This window comes from Gopherus flavomarginatus, chromosome 7 (assembly GCF_025201925.1).
Source record: "Gopherus flavomarginatus isolate rGopFla2 chromosome 7, rGopFla2.mat.asm, whole genome shotgun sequence".
NCBI lineage: Eukaryota > Metazoa > Chordata > Testudines > Testudinidae > Gopherus > Gopherus flavomarginatus.
In genome coordinates, this window is record NC_066623.1 from 95,634,521 (window position 1) to 95,652,611 (window position 18,091).

An 18,091-nucleotide genomic window follows, 5' to 3' on the forward strand; every position below is an offset into this window, starting at 1 on the left:
CTCTGGAGGGAGCAGGAGCGCTCTTAGACCTATATTTGAAATGAGGTGAATCTTTCACAAAGCTTTTCTCCCAGGTGTTTGTCAGAAGTTTGAGTGAACTAGGTTTTAACAAAACAATCACAAGGTTTTGAAGTGTGGGGTTAATGCTAACAAACTGCGGATGGCTCTGGTCACTGACCCGTGCATCGCGCTTGGCATTGCTAGGTCCCCCTTTAACACAGCAGGACAAACCACCACCACAGACACAAGGAGAAGTCTGGGGGCGAGTAAATTGTAGCCAGTGAGGGGGGATGGGGGCAGATTTCCCAGCCTCACTTACTGAGGCGGTGGAGAGGGTCATTCGGGCAGACAGGCCCACGTTGGGGGTGGAGCTGCGGCAGAGGCATCTCGGAAGCAGGCCGCGACCTTCGCCGGCGCTGAAGGCGGAGGCCGTGGCTTGGGGGCGGGCTGACGCGGCCGGGAGGAGGCTGGGGGAGCTGCGCGCGGCGCTCTGTGGGGCCATGGCGGCGGCGCGTCGAGGGAGAGCGGGAGATCCTCGCGCCGGCTTCAGGCGGGACGCGGGGGAGCCGGGGCCCGCGGTGCCGCAGGGGCTGATCAGAGCGGCCCGGAGGAACGGCCAGTTAAACCTGGCAGGCCGCGACCTGAGTGAGGGTGAGAGCCTGGGACCCCTGCCCCGACCCGGTGTGTGGGGCTCCCCGGCAGGCGGGAGGGGACCGGGCTCGGCCGAAGGCAGGAAGGAGAGCGGCGCATCCCTCCCTCCTTGTGCGCTGAGGCCAGGCCCTGCCCTTCCCCCAGGGGCAGACATGCTGCCACCCCGCCGCCCAGGGAAGGGCACAAGGCGAGTGCTTCACATTGGGGCCGTGCGGGTAAGGGGGGTGCCAGGCTGGCCCCCTTGCGGGATCTGAATAACCCGGGGACTCAGGGAGGACACTGTCAGTGCAGCGCTGCGAAGATGTGATGCTACATCTTTGTTTTATCGGCCAGTGTAGGGGCCTGGGCTTGTATGTTAAATGGGGCTCCCGTTGTTAAGGCTGGTAGATCCGAACTGGTAGGCGACTTTTGCAGAAAGGCTTCTCTCTGATAGCTAGGATCCCAACCACATAGGGCTTGGGAATGTCATTGGCAGGTAGGTCCTAGGTGTGATGTGCTCTCATTGTGTAAGGCTAACCCTGGCAATAAGCGAGCTGATGGATTCTGCTCTAGCTGAAGTTTCTAGGCAGTCCTGAGTTATGGCACATTATAATACTGAACTCAGCTCTTGATGTTACAAAGGCATAGGTCCAAAGCCAAAAGAAAAGGATGTGGCTGTTGCAACCAAGCACAGATTATTAAAAAAGGTCTATTAGACTAGTGGTCTCCAAACTTTTTTGATCTCGCACCCCTGTGAGTAAAAAGTTTTTGAGCATGCACCCCCTGCTGTGCCGCAGGGCCAGCTTTACCATTTTTGCTGCCACAAGCAAAAATAAGTGCTTGGACTGTTGAAGTGGTGCTGCTCCAGCAGCGCTCCTCCTGCCGCGCACCCCGAAAGATCCTCTTGCGCACCACACTTCGGAGACCACTGCTTTAGACAAGCAGTGGCAACTGTCTGTTCAGGAGCATCTGGGGATTCTGTAGATTCCCGGAATTGTAAATGCCTTTTTTAAGCCCTTTCAGTTATGAGGATCTGACACCGTCCTCCCCACACTCTCCATGATGCTCTGCCAATCATCTGGTTTAACTACAATTTATGATTACATAAGTACTTTGTTTAAAAATGAGAGCTGATCAGAAAATAGGGGGGAAATACTAGTGAAAGTAGTCACATTTTTGTCCATTTCATTTGGACAAATGTTCCAAGCAGCTCCATGAAGAATAAAATTATTAAACATTTTTGGATAACCACAGTGACAGTAAAAGTTTAAGGTTAAATATTGGAGACGTTTATTGTACAAATATGCCACTTTTGTATGTGTGTAGTACCTGCGAATGTGTGGCGAATAAATTTGGATATTCCAGAGGAAGCCCATCAAAATCTGTCTTTTGGTGCTACTGATCGTTGGTGGGAGCAAACAGATCTGACCAAACTCATCCTAGCCTCAAACAAACTGCAGTGTCTTTCTGAGGATGTCAGACTTTTGCCTGCTCTCACTGTACTGGATGTAAGTAAAGAACACCTGTTATCAGATTGTGCTTGCATTCTGGAAGGGTGGGGGAAGGACTAGATTTCCTCACAGAGGTCTCAAGTTCCCCTCTCTTGTATTAAATGCTGGATGTATTAAAGTGGTATTGATGTGTTTGTAGGGAAATGTAGGAATTGTTATATCAGATTAATGGTGCATCTAATCTAGTATCGTGTTTTTGACAGTGGCCGGAACCAAATTTTTCATAAGAAGGTCCCGGATACTCCATAATGGACAATTATTATAATAACTTGCCTGTGAGGACCAAAGTCCAGTCCTCCTCGATAGAGATTTGTCTAGATGGTGTCTTTGAGGAGAAAATGCACCTGGGGGATCTTCAGGACCCAAAACAGAATTTTGAGTCTACACTCCTTCCCCACAAACTCTCTAGGTATTTATTTAGCCACTATCACAGTTGTATCTCAGTACCTCAGGTTTCTAGTATATTAGTAATCACAAAAGCACTGCAATAGCACTGTAATGTCTTGTGTTCTGGCACCTGGAGTGCTGCAGAGGCAATGTGCTCGGATCCTGTCGGCACGAAAGCATGCTCTGATGCCCTCAACAAGCTAAAACAGTGGTACTGGTTGGTTTTGGGGAGAGTTGTTTCTTCTTTCCTGGAGGGAAGGTTACCCTGGCAATGCCTTTTTTCTGGATGGTAGCTGGCGAATAAGGGCATTTAGATAGGGTTCTTGAAGGATCCCTGAAGGAGTGAAAAATTAAGGAATTGATGTACTCAGAATTTGCAGTCAAGTATCCAGGGGTAGCCGTCTTAGTCTGTATCCACAAAAACAACAAGGAGTCTGATGGCACCTTAAAGACTAACAGATTTATTTGGGCATAAGCTTTCGTGGGTAAAAAAACCTCACTTCTTCAGATGCATGGAGTGAAAGTTACAGATGCAGGCATTATATAATGACACATGAAGAGAAGGGAGTACCTCACAATATTCACGGTGGCACATGAAGAGAAGGGAGTACCTCACCAGTGTTCTCCTGTCCTCCGGTGGGAGGGAGGGCCTCCCCTGCACCCCACTGGAAGGAGGCTGTCTTTTTTCACTCTCTCCCAACCTTTTTAGTTTCTCTCACCTCTGCTTCTCACAGCTTTTCCTGTCAACTGAGTGAAGCTTTTGTCAGACAGGTAACTTTGTAGTGTTCTATTAGTAATGAAATTATCCTGACAATTGGCACTTGTCAAAGCCTTTGTACAAAATTTTCTTTTGTATGCATGTAGCATAGTTTGTTTCTTGGCTATAGTAAAAAACAAACAAACAAAAAAAAAAAAAACGGGTATTGACAAGCAGTTAAAGTTCTAAAACCTTTTTGTTTCTAGGTACATGATAATCAGCTGACATCTATTCCTTCTGCTATAGGATTTTTGGAAAATCTTCAGAAGCTCAATGTCAGGTAAATATGTTTTACAAATCTGAATACAGTAAATATGTGTCGAGTGGTTGAGAAAATTAAAATCTTCCAAAATTGTCTCCCTGTAATTTAAGACATGCTCTCTAAACCAGCATTGTGTTCAGTGTTATTAAATATATTTGTAGCAGTGAGGGAAGAACTTTGTGAGTGTAGTCAGGCTTTCAATTTGATATTTTAGTGTAAAATTCATAAAATGACAAAGACCCATATTGGTCCTTGATGGTGCAAAGAGAATCATGCAGATAAACTGCTATGCCTAGGCAGACAAATTGCACAGGTATTGGGATCTGCCTTCATGGTTCTACTTGCAGGATTGAGGTCTTGATTTGTCACCTTGTTAAACTGTTATTGGTCAATGATCGTGTTCATTGGTTTTTCTATACACAGTTCTTCTGGCTAATTTTCAGAGCTTTTAGCCCAGTGACATTAATTCTTACTTGTGTAGTGTACATCTCAGACCCAAGACCCTAGATCTCTCAGGTTTCAGTTTTTAGAAGTGTTGTGACTAAGTCATATTTTTATCTGGAATGTGATCCCCACTGCTGACACTTGACACATGTAAGGATGCTTGGAGAAAACAACGATCTGAGCATGCTCACATGAGTCATGTAAAATGGTTGTGAAAATTTACCAGCTCAGATACAGAATCTACTCATTTGATTGACTGATAATAGAAAAACGTAATGACCTTCCATTTGCCTGTTGAGTTCTGTGGGTGGGGGTTCTCCCTCCCCCCAATATCTTCTGGGACTAATTAGTGAATAGAATTCTGCCAAGGCAACCCAAAAACAAACGGATAGAACTTCTTTCATGAAGAAGGCGAACATTATTTGTATTTAAACACACTCGGTGAAAGAGTGGGAGTCTGAGTCTTGGAGATGTCACTGCTCACAGAAAACATATGTTGTCTCTACATTTAAATATTTTTGATGTCATAAAATGTACACTATATGTTGTTACTCCTGTCACATGACAAATAAGGATGTTGAAGATTCTGGGCACTAAGGATGGAATTTTTCAAAAGTGCAAAGGGAGCTACGCACCTAATTCTCTTAACTCATTAAAAGCCAACGAGAGTTGGGGATTAAATTTCTTCATTACTTCTGAAAGTCTGGCCTAAGTTACTTTATATAGCAAGGTGCATTGCTTTCTGGTGATTAGGCGCTTGATCTGAAGCACACTGAAGTGAACTGAAGTTTGTCCATTGACTTCAGTGAGCTTTGGCTCAGATCCTGGATTTGCAAGGCACCTCCACAAGCCTTTATGCTCTTTTTTTTGTCTCTGTATTGAGAGGATTTGTTTTTGTACTTCATGAACATATTTACAACACTGAAAACCTCAATATTTGGGTTTTGATATGATCAGGGAAGGCCTTCCCTCAGTCATGTGGTAGTTTTTAGGTTTTCATCTGTTAATTCTTCAAAGGAACATGCACTCAGTCTAACAGCTTCAGTTTAAAGGATAAAAAGTACTCTTCATAAGGAACGTGTTTGACAATGAAACTTTAAAAGCTTATTCGTGTTGAAAAGTGGTTCTTACCATATGAACCTTCAGACTTGTGGACTGAAAAATATAGGTACAATTTTCTTTAAGATGCTGTCTGGTAGAATAGCAAGTAGGCAAGATTCAGCTGAAGTGTAACTTCAGATGGTGGTTTAAAGTTGTCTTGAGCAAATAAACATAGAGGAGGACAACCTAGAAAACTAACCATTCAAAATCTGCTTAATATTTATATCCATTTACATTTGCTCTACTACCTTAACCCTGTCTTGCGCAGTGCTGTGTGAAACAGAAATATTTCACAAACAGTTGAGTTTAGAACAGGTTCATACTGATGTATGCCTTCACATTTATTATTTTAATACTAGTCACAACAAGCTGAAAAATATTCCAGAAGAGCTGACACAGTTGAGACACTTGAAGAGCCTGCTTCTCCAACACAATGAGTTGAGTCATTTACCAGATGGGTTTGGACAGCTTATCAGTTTAGAAGAGTTAGTAAGTTGCATCTTTTTCTAATGGATTTTTTTTCTTGGTTAGCTGGTTAATCTGTACTTTGCTATTGACAGTTCAGAAAGCCTGTCTTTGACATGGCTACCACCTACACCCACTTCATAAGTATTTTAAAATATTCTAATGATTGCTGGGTACCACTGGATGTGACACTATGTCTGGTTGAAACCATGTTCTTTAGTTTGCCAAATATTAGAGCTTTTTGCAGCATCACACTTAGCTAAAGACAATAGTTTATTATCTTGAAGTTAATATTAAACCCTTTCCAAAGTCTTTCAAATGTGTAACAAAAAATCAAAGGGACCAGGGCTCCTAAGTCACTTAGGCACTTGTGAATAGCCCACCCTTGGTTGTCGTCATGGACATTTCAATGAAATAATCTATCAGTACATGGCAGTGGTTAAAGAAAAGCCAACAAAATGTAAGAATGTTTGAAGCATGGGATAGAAAAACTACCGTAGTTGACACTACTCTCACCACTGCTGGACAGCCATGTCTTCTGCTCTTGTCCGTAAACGAGGGAAACTCCCAAACATGTTACCCAACTACATTTGATGTTCTCTCTCAGTGATTAACTTTGCACATAGGCTAAACACTCTTCAAAGCCATTCTGTCTACCATGTCTCAATTATTTTTTTTTTTTTCCCCCACCCAGGATCTTTCCAACAACCAACTTGAAACCATTCCATCCAGTTTTGCTTCCCTAACCAGTTTGGTGCGGCTCAGTTTGGCCCATAACCAACTGAAGAAGCTGCCAGCAGAGATCAGCGCAATGAAAAGTAAACGAGTTTCCCACAGCATTTTAAATGTCTTACAATAAGTCTATAGTCTCTTATCTTGAAAGATGTTGCTTGCATTTTTATTGCAGCTGAATAAATAGGTATAATGTGAGGTATTGTAAATGGTTGAAATAAGTCATAGCTCGTGGGTTCTCCTGGATATAAAACTTCAGGTTTCTGATAGCTGTCATTTCTTGATAGAATGTGAAGCGTAATCAAAGAAGAGCAAAGATAAACCTTGCTCTGCTTAGAGGCTAGTGTTCTGGTTAAGATTATATAACAGATGAGCCTTTTCCTTATGGCATATGCTGTATGGAAAACCAAGCGCATAAAGCAGGTGGTGGAATTAGAGCTGGAGAAAGTATAAATGGATTATTTGTAAAAGTTCAGTCTTAATCTTTGAATCACCTTAAATCATCAGGCTTAATAGCCATTTAAGGTAAATATGGGCCGCAATTGCTGTTGCAGATAAAGAGGAACAGATTGTGTACTGATGGTAGACTATTAGGCTTGGTCTATACTGGAGGGAATCAATCTTAGTTACGCAATTTCAGCTACGTGAATACCGTAGCTGAAGTCTACGAACTTAGATTGAGCTACCATGGCGTCTTCATCATGTTGAGTCGACAACTGCCACTCCCCCGTCGACTCTGCCTGTGCCTCTTGCCGAGCTGGAGTGCAGGAGTTGATGGGAGAGGCCTAGACTAGACGCGATAAATTGATTCCTGCTGGATCGATTGCTGCCTGCCGATCCAGCCGGTAGTGAAGACATACCCTAAGTTTCTAAACAGACATAGTTGAAGTGTGTGGAGACCAGCTTGTGATCCCTCCATACCACCCCCAAACAAGGCCTGCTATGTGGCCAACCCTCTGCACTGTCATTGAATACTTAATATTTAATGTGGATAGAGTACTCTGAAAATCTTTGAAGTCTGTTTATAATTAGCCAAACAGAAAGCTTTTGCAAACACTGAAGGTGTAGTAGGTATTTCTGAAATTGACAGCTGCCACAGAAAGCTTATTTTAGAAAAGCATATTTCTGTGTGCCATCTGCGTCTCTAGTAAAAGTTTTAGAATTTTTGATATTTCAGTTTTTCACCACTGAAATTATTTCTCTAGGCTTAAAACAACTGGATTGTACTAAAAACCAGTTGGAAACCATACCTTCCGAATTGGCCAGCATGGCATCTTTAGAACAGCTTTATCTAAGAAAAAATAAATTACAGTATTTACCAGAATTTCCATCATGCAAGTTACTGAAGGTAAGTTTTGTTACAGCTTTTGTAATCTAAATGTGTTTGGAGTAAATTTTTTTTCTTAACCTTGCTTTGCAGTTGTGAACATGTAAATTATCACAAATTACTTTAAACATTATCTTAACAATTCTGTGCCTAGCATTATAGTTTATCAGTGTGCACAGTAATAACAGTTGCAAGTAACAGTTAAACTTAAACTGGAAGACAAATCTACAACTATCTTTACATTTGGGAAAATAAAAATGTGGATTAAGGGGAATGACTGAAAAAACGGAATGTAATAATATACAGTAGATATATAACACTGCTCTACAGCCAAAATGCTTCTGAAATAAATGTAGTCCAACTTTACTAATTCTGGGTCACTGAGAACGAAAATGATGCTTAAAATTGTTGATTGGCTCTAGTTTTCAAGACATGCTATTGGGTCAGTATATACGACCCTTGACTTGGGAATGGCGGAGGATAAGTGAGTTATAAAGGGAAGGGATCTCAAATTTAAACCAGAAATGACTAAAATACATCTTTGACTGGATCTATGAATAAATCTATGACTGGGTTTGGACAGTACTTGCTTTTAGGCAAAACAATGAATGATGCAATCTGAAGTTGGTATTGCATCATACATGATATGAATTGCATCATGTTATTCCTAGAAGTCATGGATGATGCAATCATAAGGAAGCTTACATCACTCTGCTGAACAAATTGCCCTATATCAGCTCTAGAAATCATACAGTGTCATGCTCTCTTATTTGTCAGTGTTTGATTTTTGCAAAGGGACACATTTCTGTTCAGCCAAAGTGAGCAGAGATGCCTCATACTTGTGTGAACAGTGCAGATAACTTCTGCTGTGTTTGTGGTGAAGTGACTTTTGCATCACAAAAGCGCAGTATAACCACTATGGTTAAGAAAGCCTATCACCTTTCTTTTGGCTGCAAAATTGGAGATCAGGACAAGAGGTAGGCCCCACACATATGCTGCAACACTTGTGCAACAAATCTTTGCCAGTGGTTGAACAGGAAAAGGAAATCTATGCCTTTTGCAGTGCCAATGATTTGGAGAGAGCCAACAGATCATACCAGGAATTGTTACTTCTGCATGGTACCTCCAGTTGGGAAAGGTGTGTCAAAGAAGAAAAAGTGGACTGTGCATTATCCAAACATTCCATCAGCTATACGCCCAGTACCCCACGGAGAAGGACTGCCAGTTCCTGATGCACCAGAATCGTTCTCACTTGAGTCAGATGAGGAAGAGGATGAAACTTCTGGTCCTGAACCATCAGTGTCACAGGACCCACATTTTCTCCCATCCTCCTCCTCTGAACCACACCTCATAACACAAGGTGAACTGAATGACCTTGTCAGGGATTTGGAACTACCCAAGAGTAAGGCAGAGCTGTTGGGCTCCAGACTACAGCAGTGGAATCTCCTGGCGGGCTATCAGGGCAAATGGAGCCCATCAATGCTTGCAGACTATTGCTGGACAGTGACAAGAGATGCTCCATTTAATGAATACAAGAGACAAGCCTAGAAACACTGAGTAGACACTGAATAGGACTAAACTATGTACATAATAGTTTTTTGCCTTTTGTTTCATAATAAATTTTATTTATATAACCCTTCTGCTGATTTTTAAAGTGTTACATAAACAGGACAGGTGAAATATTATCATGTAAAGCAACCATAAACACATGAAAAGACCTAGGTTTACAATTTATGATTAAAACTCTACTATCTACACAATATACATAGACATAAAATGTAAAAACTTAACTTATCTTGGAAACAGTAGCCAACAGTTGTTTTAATTGTCATATTTGAATTCAGCACATTAAAATACATAATAAATATCACATTTTATCTCTGAAGCAGATGACTTCTCAAAAAATTGTAGACCAGTGTAATTTATACTAGTCTCTAGAAATGCTTCTTTCTTCCAAGCATTTTGTAAAATAATGGGATGTCCATCTGATCTATACCTAACAGGAAGATAGACCTGTCTTGGGTAAGAATATTCTGAAAGCTTATATGAGAAGCACATCTCTCCATGTATAGACTGAAAATTCTATTCACATTTGTTTTGTGATTTGAGAACTGCATCTTGAGTGCAGAAGGCAAAACCTAAAATAAATCCCATTGACATCTGCAAGGCCTGCTTTTGTTGCAGTTTGTGAGTCATATAGATATACACAGTCGTATAGTGTAAACCTATAGCAAAACCTATCTGGATCAATGTGCTGTGATGTCTGAAGATCCAGATTTACTGAAATGGAAGTTATTCCTAGCTTTTTGTTGCAAGGAAGATGTACAGTCTTGATAATGCAAGATCTTGCATATTAGCTGAGTGACAGACTACAGAATGCTTATTGTTTTGTCTTCTGTATGTAAGTGGGGAGCATACAAGGGAACCTACCCCCTTTCTTTTCTACATACTTCTTCCCTTCCTCTCATGCTTTGAGACATGTATGCTTTGAGAGCATATCTGCTTTATTTACAGTTAGCCCCATAACTTTTTAATATTAGTCATCAGCATAAGTGTCTTTGGTAGGTGACAATAGTTTTTTATAATATGAGAAAAATATACGAAAGGGCTATGAAGGAAATGAAAAGAAATTCTCCTCTTTAGTAATTTAGTAAGGCCATGTTCTATTTTTATTGTAAATGAATTATCTGTGTATCTATAACAATGATAGTGTTATTTTTCAATAACAACCCCTTCAGAAATGGGATAAGCAAAAGAGCTTTAAGGACAAAAAAGATTTAAGGCTAACATTTTCAAATGTGGGTTCCTGCAGTTAGGTTTTTAAGGCCAAGATTTTCAGAAGTGACTTGTAATTATGAACATTACCCCCTTCACTTTGTCAAGTTGGACACCCTAAAATGGAGGTGCAGTGTCAGAATTGAGATGAGTAAATGACATTTTGCCACAGAAATATAATTTTGATGCTCTCTGCTTCAATAGGAGTTACATGTTGGTGAAAATCAGATTGAAGTGTTAAGTGCAGAGCATCTTAAACATCTGAATTCTCTCTGCGTGTTAGAGCTTAGAGATAACAAGCTAAAATCACTGCCTGATGAAATTACTCTGCTTCAGGGGTTGGAGCGACTTGACTTAACCAACAATGATATCAGTAGGTAAGATTAAAAACCACATGAATATGTGGTGAGGCATAACTAATGAAATCAATCTTCATTGTTTGATACAGTGAATTATTATTCTAATAATTCTGTCATTATAAACTTACATTGTGTTGCAGTATTTTTGTAAATCAACTAAATTATTCGGTTATAAAATAAAATTGAACCCTGAGGTGGTTCTTCTGATTCACTTTCTCTTTTGTGGTCCTGATTCCACTACATTTTCTTTCTTACATGTGATATCCTTGTGTATCTAAGATTCAGAATAGTAGGTGATCTGACTGACTGGTGCTAATCATATTCTAGTTTTGTTGAAGTCACTCTCTGAAATGAGCTACGTCTATTTGCAGCTTGCCTTGTGCTCTGGGGAATCTTCCTCAGTTGAAACTCCTGGCATTAGAGGGAAATCCTTTGAGAACTATTCGAAGAGACATGTTACAGGTAAGTACACTTAGGAATCAAATACAGCTTGATATATCAAACTATGTTAAAGGAGTTTATTAAAATTACAAAGGCAAGCTCTCAAAAGTTAGGTAATGCCAGAATTAAGGTTGATTGTGTAACCTTAATACATGTTATCTCCTGCCATATGTATGCATTATGATAGTCTTTAGTTACATTATTATATCCTGTCTTTTTCCACAGAACCTCTACCTTATTCAGTGCACAGGATGGAAGATGATAAATTAATGAGCAGCTATTCAATAGTTCTTTCTCCTCATTCTTCAGTGTGTGGCCTGCATACTATTCAAACCCTGCTCTGAATACAGAATTATTAATTTCCTCGTGGGCTTTTCCGTGTCACTGTGAAGAAATTGACTCCTTGTGGCCGGGTGCAGGTTAGCAGGCTCTCCTCTTTCTGGGTATGCCCTGCAGATAACTGCTCCAGCCCTGTAATGGTCTGCCCCCTCTTGTGACTCAGCCCTCTCTCCAGGTCACATATTTATGTCTGCCCTTTTTCGGATATATAAAGAGTCCAGCAATAGACAGACCTATGGTCAGGCGAAGTGCTCCAGAATTCACCTGGTCAGGGTCTCAGGGTCTTGACTCTTCTTTGACTTCAAGGTCTTTTCTTGTCCAGATTCCCCCATATGAAGAACAGGCACCTGCCTTCTCCTAGGGTTCCAATTCCAGGTGCAATAGTAGGCAGCTATATTATGCACCCAAAATACTATGCTGCTGCTTCCCTGGATCACTTCCTACTAGTCCCCTTTTCCCAATGCATAGTCACTAAAAAACTGAAATCAAAAGTAAAGTCTTAGACCTTCTGCATGTCCTTTCTCTTTGGGTTTGGCAAAGTCACCACAGCCAGAAAGCTCAGGCAGCTGGATCACCTGCAGTGCTTCTTCCTAGGAGCTGCATGTGAAGGTCACTTTATCTCCTTTGTCTTTACCTCCTACAGAGCTGGTCTGTTCTCCTTTTGAGCTCCTCCTCCAAGCCATACATGCTTTGCAGGTGTGGCAGGGTAGGGTTTCCCAGGCCCAGGGTTGATTCTTAATTCCTCCTTCCTGGCACAGGGTTTGAATACCCCATCACAGGGTCTTATCACTATCGTATCTGAGTGCTTCAGAATTATTGTTTACAATACCCCTGTGAAGTGAGGGTACGGTATTATCCCCATTTTACAGATGGAGAACTGAGAAATTGAGGTCAGAAGTATCCGCTAATTTTGGCTGCCCAGTTTGAGACAGATAGAACCTGATTTTTCAGAGCACTTAGCATTATATAGCACTCTGTGTATTCCTCATTTACTGGTGCCTCATTTAAGATCCTGGGATCTGATTTACGGAAGCGCTGAATCACACAAAACTGCAGCTGAAGTCAATGGGAGTTGTGCTCTGAACATACAATCAGTAACCACATATGAAAAGTTTGGTTTAAATTACTTTCCTAGCATCATATAGAAGCTCTGTGCCAGAGGCAGGCATAGAATCCAGTTCCCCGGAACAGCATTCATCTGCCGTAACCACGAGACCATCTATTTTCTTTCTGCAATTCTCTGCCTTGTTCATTATGCATCTTTCAGGGCACATGTTTACATGGGGTGCGTCAGGTTACAGCTCCTCTTCCAACTCCTCCAAAACCTCTTACTGAGATTCTGGCTGTGCTTCTCCCCTCACCTCTCGATTTTTGCACATCCCATCTGTGGCTCCACAAAATTGCAGGACCACTTTTTCAGCCTCCTGGTGTTGACCAATATGGACACCCATCATACCAGGAGGAGGAAGCTGGATGCAGGGGATGCTCTTTGACTGTGGGGCCTATTTCCGTTCCGTTCTCCAGTCATGCATTTGAGCAGAGTCCATTGACTCCCTGGACTCCTTTGAGGAGCAGTGGGGGCTGTCGGGTTTGCTGCTCAGTGTCCCCCTCTGGATCTCTGATTGTTTTAAATTTTTTTTTAACCTTTGGAAAAACAGGTCATTTGTTGTCCCCAGAAATCAATTGTGGCCTGGGCTTAGTGGTTCATTCTCCTTAATTGAGGGGGCAGGCCTTTAGTTATGAGTGGGCCTAAACCTTTATGCGTCAGTACTACAAGTAGTACTTCAGCTTCTGCGATACTTCCAGTTTCTGCAACAAATAGGCATGGATCCTGTGGGGAAAATAGTACGTGAGCATGGAACTAAAGACTGTATCATAGTGCAGTCATAAGTGGGGCAGATTAAGGTTTCGCAGGCAACACTAATTCTGGCACTTCCTAACTTTTGGGTGCTTAACTTAGGATCCTTAATAATGTTCTTTTGATGTATTTTTTATGTAATTTCCTATGTTTTTAAAAAGCAAATTGAAAAATCAGAAAGTCCATCATTTGCTATTACACTGAAACCCATGTTTCATCAGCAGGGTTGGAACCATTAGGTTCTCCACACAGACCTCTGCCGCTTGAGCTAACAGAGTAACTGATAATAAGTAAGGTGTCCACCTGGAGTGCTGTCCTCAGAGAGGATGACAGACCCACTTTGCCTGTGGGTTTGACATATATTAGCTCATAGCAGAGGAATGGTGAGACTCAGAAAACTTGGATTCTTCTGTAGGTTCTAGAGGGGAGTGTTCTCTAGTGGTTGCAGATCCTTCTGCCCTGTCTCTTTCAACCTGTCCCAGTCCTGTCTCTTCCCCATCCCTGGCTCCTTGTCCCAGCCCCATTCTTCTTCCCTACATAGTTTGTCTCCACTCCTCAAGCTTCTCACCTCTGTCTCTGTGCCTAGCCAGTCCTAGTCTCTCGCTCCCAAGTTGCCTGTTTGAGTCCCAATTCCCCCACTCCATTCCTAGTTTCTCTTGTTTCTACCCCAGCCCAACATCTTGTCCTCTGTCTTCTGACCCAACCAGTTCCACCTAGCTCCTTGTTTGAACTGTCTCATCTGTTCCCAGTCTCTCACACTAGGTTCTTCTTCATTCCATCTCAGTCTCCCACCCCAACCCTGCCTGGCTCCTTGTCACAGTCTCTGATCTCTGTTTCCTTTTCCCAGTCTTTTTGCCCTGTCAGTCCCAGTACTCTCCTCATAGCCCAGTTCCTTGCCAAATGTCTTCATTCCCCCCACTACAGGTCTGTCGCATCTTATGCAGATTTAACATGTGCAAATTCAGCTTTACGCTGTTGGCAAAAACAAAAAAAAAGGAGAAAAATAACAATTTAAATACTGTTCCTGTAGTGCGGGCGATTCTGCCCGCCATTACACTCAGTGTAATTTTGACTATATGCGGTTTTTGCTTTACGCGCTGACCACGGAACGTAACCCTAGCATAAGATGAGACAGACCTGTAATTTCTAATCCCAGTCTCCCTCCAGCTCCTCTGCAGAACTCAATGATATACATTCCAACATTCTGGTACAAATTTTTCCCCTCAGCACCTTTCAGTCCAAGTCTCCTCCATCACCGGCTCCCAATCCCGGTCTCCTTGCTCAACCAGTCCCAGCTTCCCTTGGACTTTCGATCCCAGTCTCCATCCTCCCCCAACTCCTAGTCACAGTTTCTCTCTTCCCCTCCTCTCCAGTCCCAATCTCACTAGGCTCCTTGTCCCATCCTTTCCCTGCCGCTAGTCCAGCTCTTGTCCCCTCTGCATTCCAGTTAGGTTCCCTTCTCCATGCTGCCTGGGTGTCAGCAGGGAGATGACTGAGAGCACTTCAAGTACAGCCTACATTTCCTAACCCTGCAGCAGCCAGAGATGGCAGTTACAGGAAAAATCTGGCTTCACCCCGTATCCTGAGGCAGGCAGAAACATGCCCAGTCACTTTGTGGGGAAGAGCTTACAGAAAACTGAACTGATCACTCTGTGAGGAACTCTCTACTGAGCGTGTATAAACTGAGATTATTTTCAAGGGCTTTTTACATTTAGCTGAATCTGGATGGATGTTCGCAGGAACATCCAAAGGCCCACCCCCTGCCAAATTTCAAGTCTTTGCTCCAAAGCATGGAGGCATTAGAGCTTTTTAAAGAAAAGGTTACCATAATTTTTTAACATTGGCAAAACAATGTGGTTTTCTCTGACTTCATTCTTGGAAATGATTGACATTTCCCCCCCAAAAATTAGCCTGAGGCAGATACCAGACATGGAAATCTTCAGCCCCAATGGTTAAAGTTTTTGGCAAAGTTGATAATCAACTGAAAACTTGATCTTATAGTGGGACGTGTCATGCAACCATAATAACATGCAGTGCTATGAGCTTTCCCTACAATACTGACCCTTTTCATCCATTGTTTCTAATAAAATTTCAGAAATACTGATTGACAAGTTCTTTTATCTTGTTTTTTCTCTGTATTTTTAGAAAGGCACCCAAGAACTCCTGAAGTATCTGAGAAGCAAAATCCAAGGTATGGTATTACTTTGCAATATGTTGAACGAGGAGACTCTTTGCTTTATTTATTTAAATTAATTAATTAATCTGTTGTGGCTTTAAATGCATTAGAAGTTAGAACAGTTGCCCTGGTTATCTTGTCCAGTTCTCCTAATATGATTAGCAGTGCTCTTTTTCCACAACTGATTTGATCTTGGAAGACATAGATGCTACATTTGAATCTAGCCTCTACCTCTCTGGATAGGAGAGTCAAAAAGTGATGTAATAGTATGAAAGACCGTGGATAAAATTTCCAAAAGCACCTAAGTGAAAAATAAGAAAATAGATTGGGAGGGATGGGAACTGAGCCCTGTCTAGCCCTAGCCACCCCACTGCCTGTGCTTGTTTCTGCTCTTTTCGAGAGAGAAAATGTGCACCATGAACCTTTCTAACTTGTTTCTCAGGATCTTTCATTTAAATGTCTCTGTTATAAAGCTAATGGAAAAAAATATGGTAGTATGCCTGAAAACAGATTAAATTATCTAGTTTTTATTTAAATGGTAAATAGGGGTGTGTATGTGTATGTATGTATGTATATGTGTATACATATGTGTGTGTGTATATATGTGTGTGTATATCACCTCATACACTTAGGAATTTAGAGAAACTTTCTCCATTTAATATAGAAGGGGCCTTGGTAGCTTATAGCCTGAGCATAGCTGTTTGAATGCACATACTCAGGACCATTTTTCCTTCTAGTATAATACCTTTCACTGACTATGTATGGTTGTTTTATTCCTTTTTATAATGTGTATCTCTTTGCATCAGAAGATGGCAGTATTAATCAGTTTAGTGCCTTGTACAGGGTTGCACATGGCTTTTGAAATGTCAGGTTCTTCGATATTGTCCTGAAAAATTAAATCCTAGCACTAACTGGGTAAAGTGAGTATGGATATAGGTAGTTTATCAGACTCAGTTTATATAGAGATGCTATGCTGTAGATGATAAAGTTAGTTATACTTACACTTATTGCAATATCTATCTAGATATTGCACCTGTTACTATGAGGTCTGAGAGCTAGATAAACTGAAGACTGCAGCAGTCCTGTTTCATAGAAGTTTGGCTTGAAAAATAATACATGTTGTTGTTGTTGTTGTTGTTTGTTGTTTTTGACCCCTCTATAGTAAATGCATGACTGGATGTGTTAAAAGATAGGAAACAAAGGGTAGAGAATGGAGAGAGATAAATAGTGGTGTCCGCCAGGGGTCTGTTCTGGGACTAATCTATTCAACATATTCATAAATGATCGGGGAAAAATGGGTAAACAGTAAGGTGGCAACATTTGCAGATTATACAAAATTACTAAAGATAGTTAAGACCCGGGCAGACTGCGAAGAGCTGCAAAAGGGTCTCTCAAAACTGCGTGACTGGGCAACAAAATGGCAGATGAAATGCAAAGTAATGCACACTGGAAAGCATAATCCCAACTATACATATAAAATGATGGGTCTAAATTAGCTGTTACCACTTAAGAAAGAGATCTTAGAGTCATTGTGGATAGTTCTCTGAAAACATCCACTCAGCATGCAGCGGCACTCAAAAAAGCTGGGGATAATTAAGAAAGGGATAGATAATAGGACAGAAAATATCGTGTTGCCTCTGTATAAATCCCTGGTATGCCCACATCTTAAATACTGTGTGCAGATGTGGTTGCCCCATCTCAAAAAAGATACATTGGAATTGGAAAAGGTTCAGAAAAGGGCAGCAAAAATGATTAGGGGTATGGAATGGCTTCCGTATGAGGAGAGAGTGATAAGACTGGGATTTTTCAGCTTGGAAAAGAGACGGCTAAGGGGAGAGATGATTGAGATCTATAAAATCATGACTGGTGTAGAGAAAGTAGATAAGGAAGTGTTGTTTACTACTTCTCATAACATAGGAACTAGGGGTCACCTAATGAAATTAATAGGCAGCAGGTTTAAAACAAATAAAACAAAGTATTTGTTCACACAATGCACAGTCAGCACTTGGAACTCCTTGCAGAGGATGTTGTGAAGACAATAACAGAGTTCACAAAAGAACTAGATAAATTCATGGAGGATAGGTCCAGCAATGGCTATTAGCCATGATGGCCAGGAATGGTGTCCCTAGCCTCTGTTTGCCAGAAGCTGGGAGTGAGCGACAGGATGGATCACTGGATGATTACCTGCTCATTGCCTCTGGGGCACCTGGCACTGGCCACTGTCAGAAGACACTATACAGGGCTAGATGGACCTTTGGTTTGACCCAGTAGAGCCATTCTTATGTTAATCTTTATCTGCTCCCATACATTTTTTCATAAGTGCTGCTTAGTCTGTATAGTTTCCTTTTTTAGTGGAAACTAGGCTTAGAATATAGTTGTACTTTCTGACGGATTCTTATACTAACCCATGGGTACATGATGTCTTAAAGCCTGTTGCTGCAGCTCCATACACGCACAGTTATAGATTTGGATTCTTTAATCCTCTGGATTTACTAAAGAGATATATTCCAGACTGTTCTCTAACCAC

At 41.6% G+C, this 18,091-nt stretch overlaps 1 protein-coding gene across 1 annotated transcript in view; it reads left to right on the forward strand.

The window, feature by feature from the left end:
- The first annotated feature begins 468 nt into the window (after positions 1-468).
- Positions 469-18,091, forward strand: part of LRRC40 (leucine rich repeat containing 40) — a 32,936-nt gene continuing 15,313 nt past the window's right edge. Inside the window, exons 1-9 of the mRNA XM_050961039.1 lie at positions 469-651; positions 1,957-2,138; positions 3,492-3,565; positions 5,452-5,581; positions 6,252-6,375; positions 7,495-7,637; positions 10,596-10,768; positions 11,122-11,212; positions 15,534-15,579. Coding sequence (XP_050816996.1) covers positions 501-651; positions 1,957-2,138; positions 3,492-3,565; positions 5,452-5,581; positions 6,252-6,375; positions 7,495-7,637; positions 10,596-10,768; positions 11,122-11,212; positions 15,534-15,579 — 1,114 coding nt within the window. The 5' untranslated portion in view covers positions 469-500. The remainder of the gene's footprint in view (positions 652-1,956; positions 2,139-3,491; positions 3,566-5,451; positions 5,582-6,251; positions 6,376-7,494; positions 7,638-10,595; positions 10,769-11,121; positions 11,213-15,533; positions 15,580-18,091) is intronic.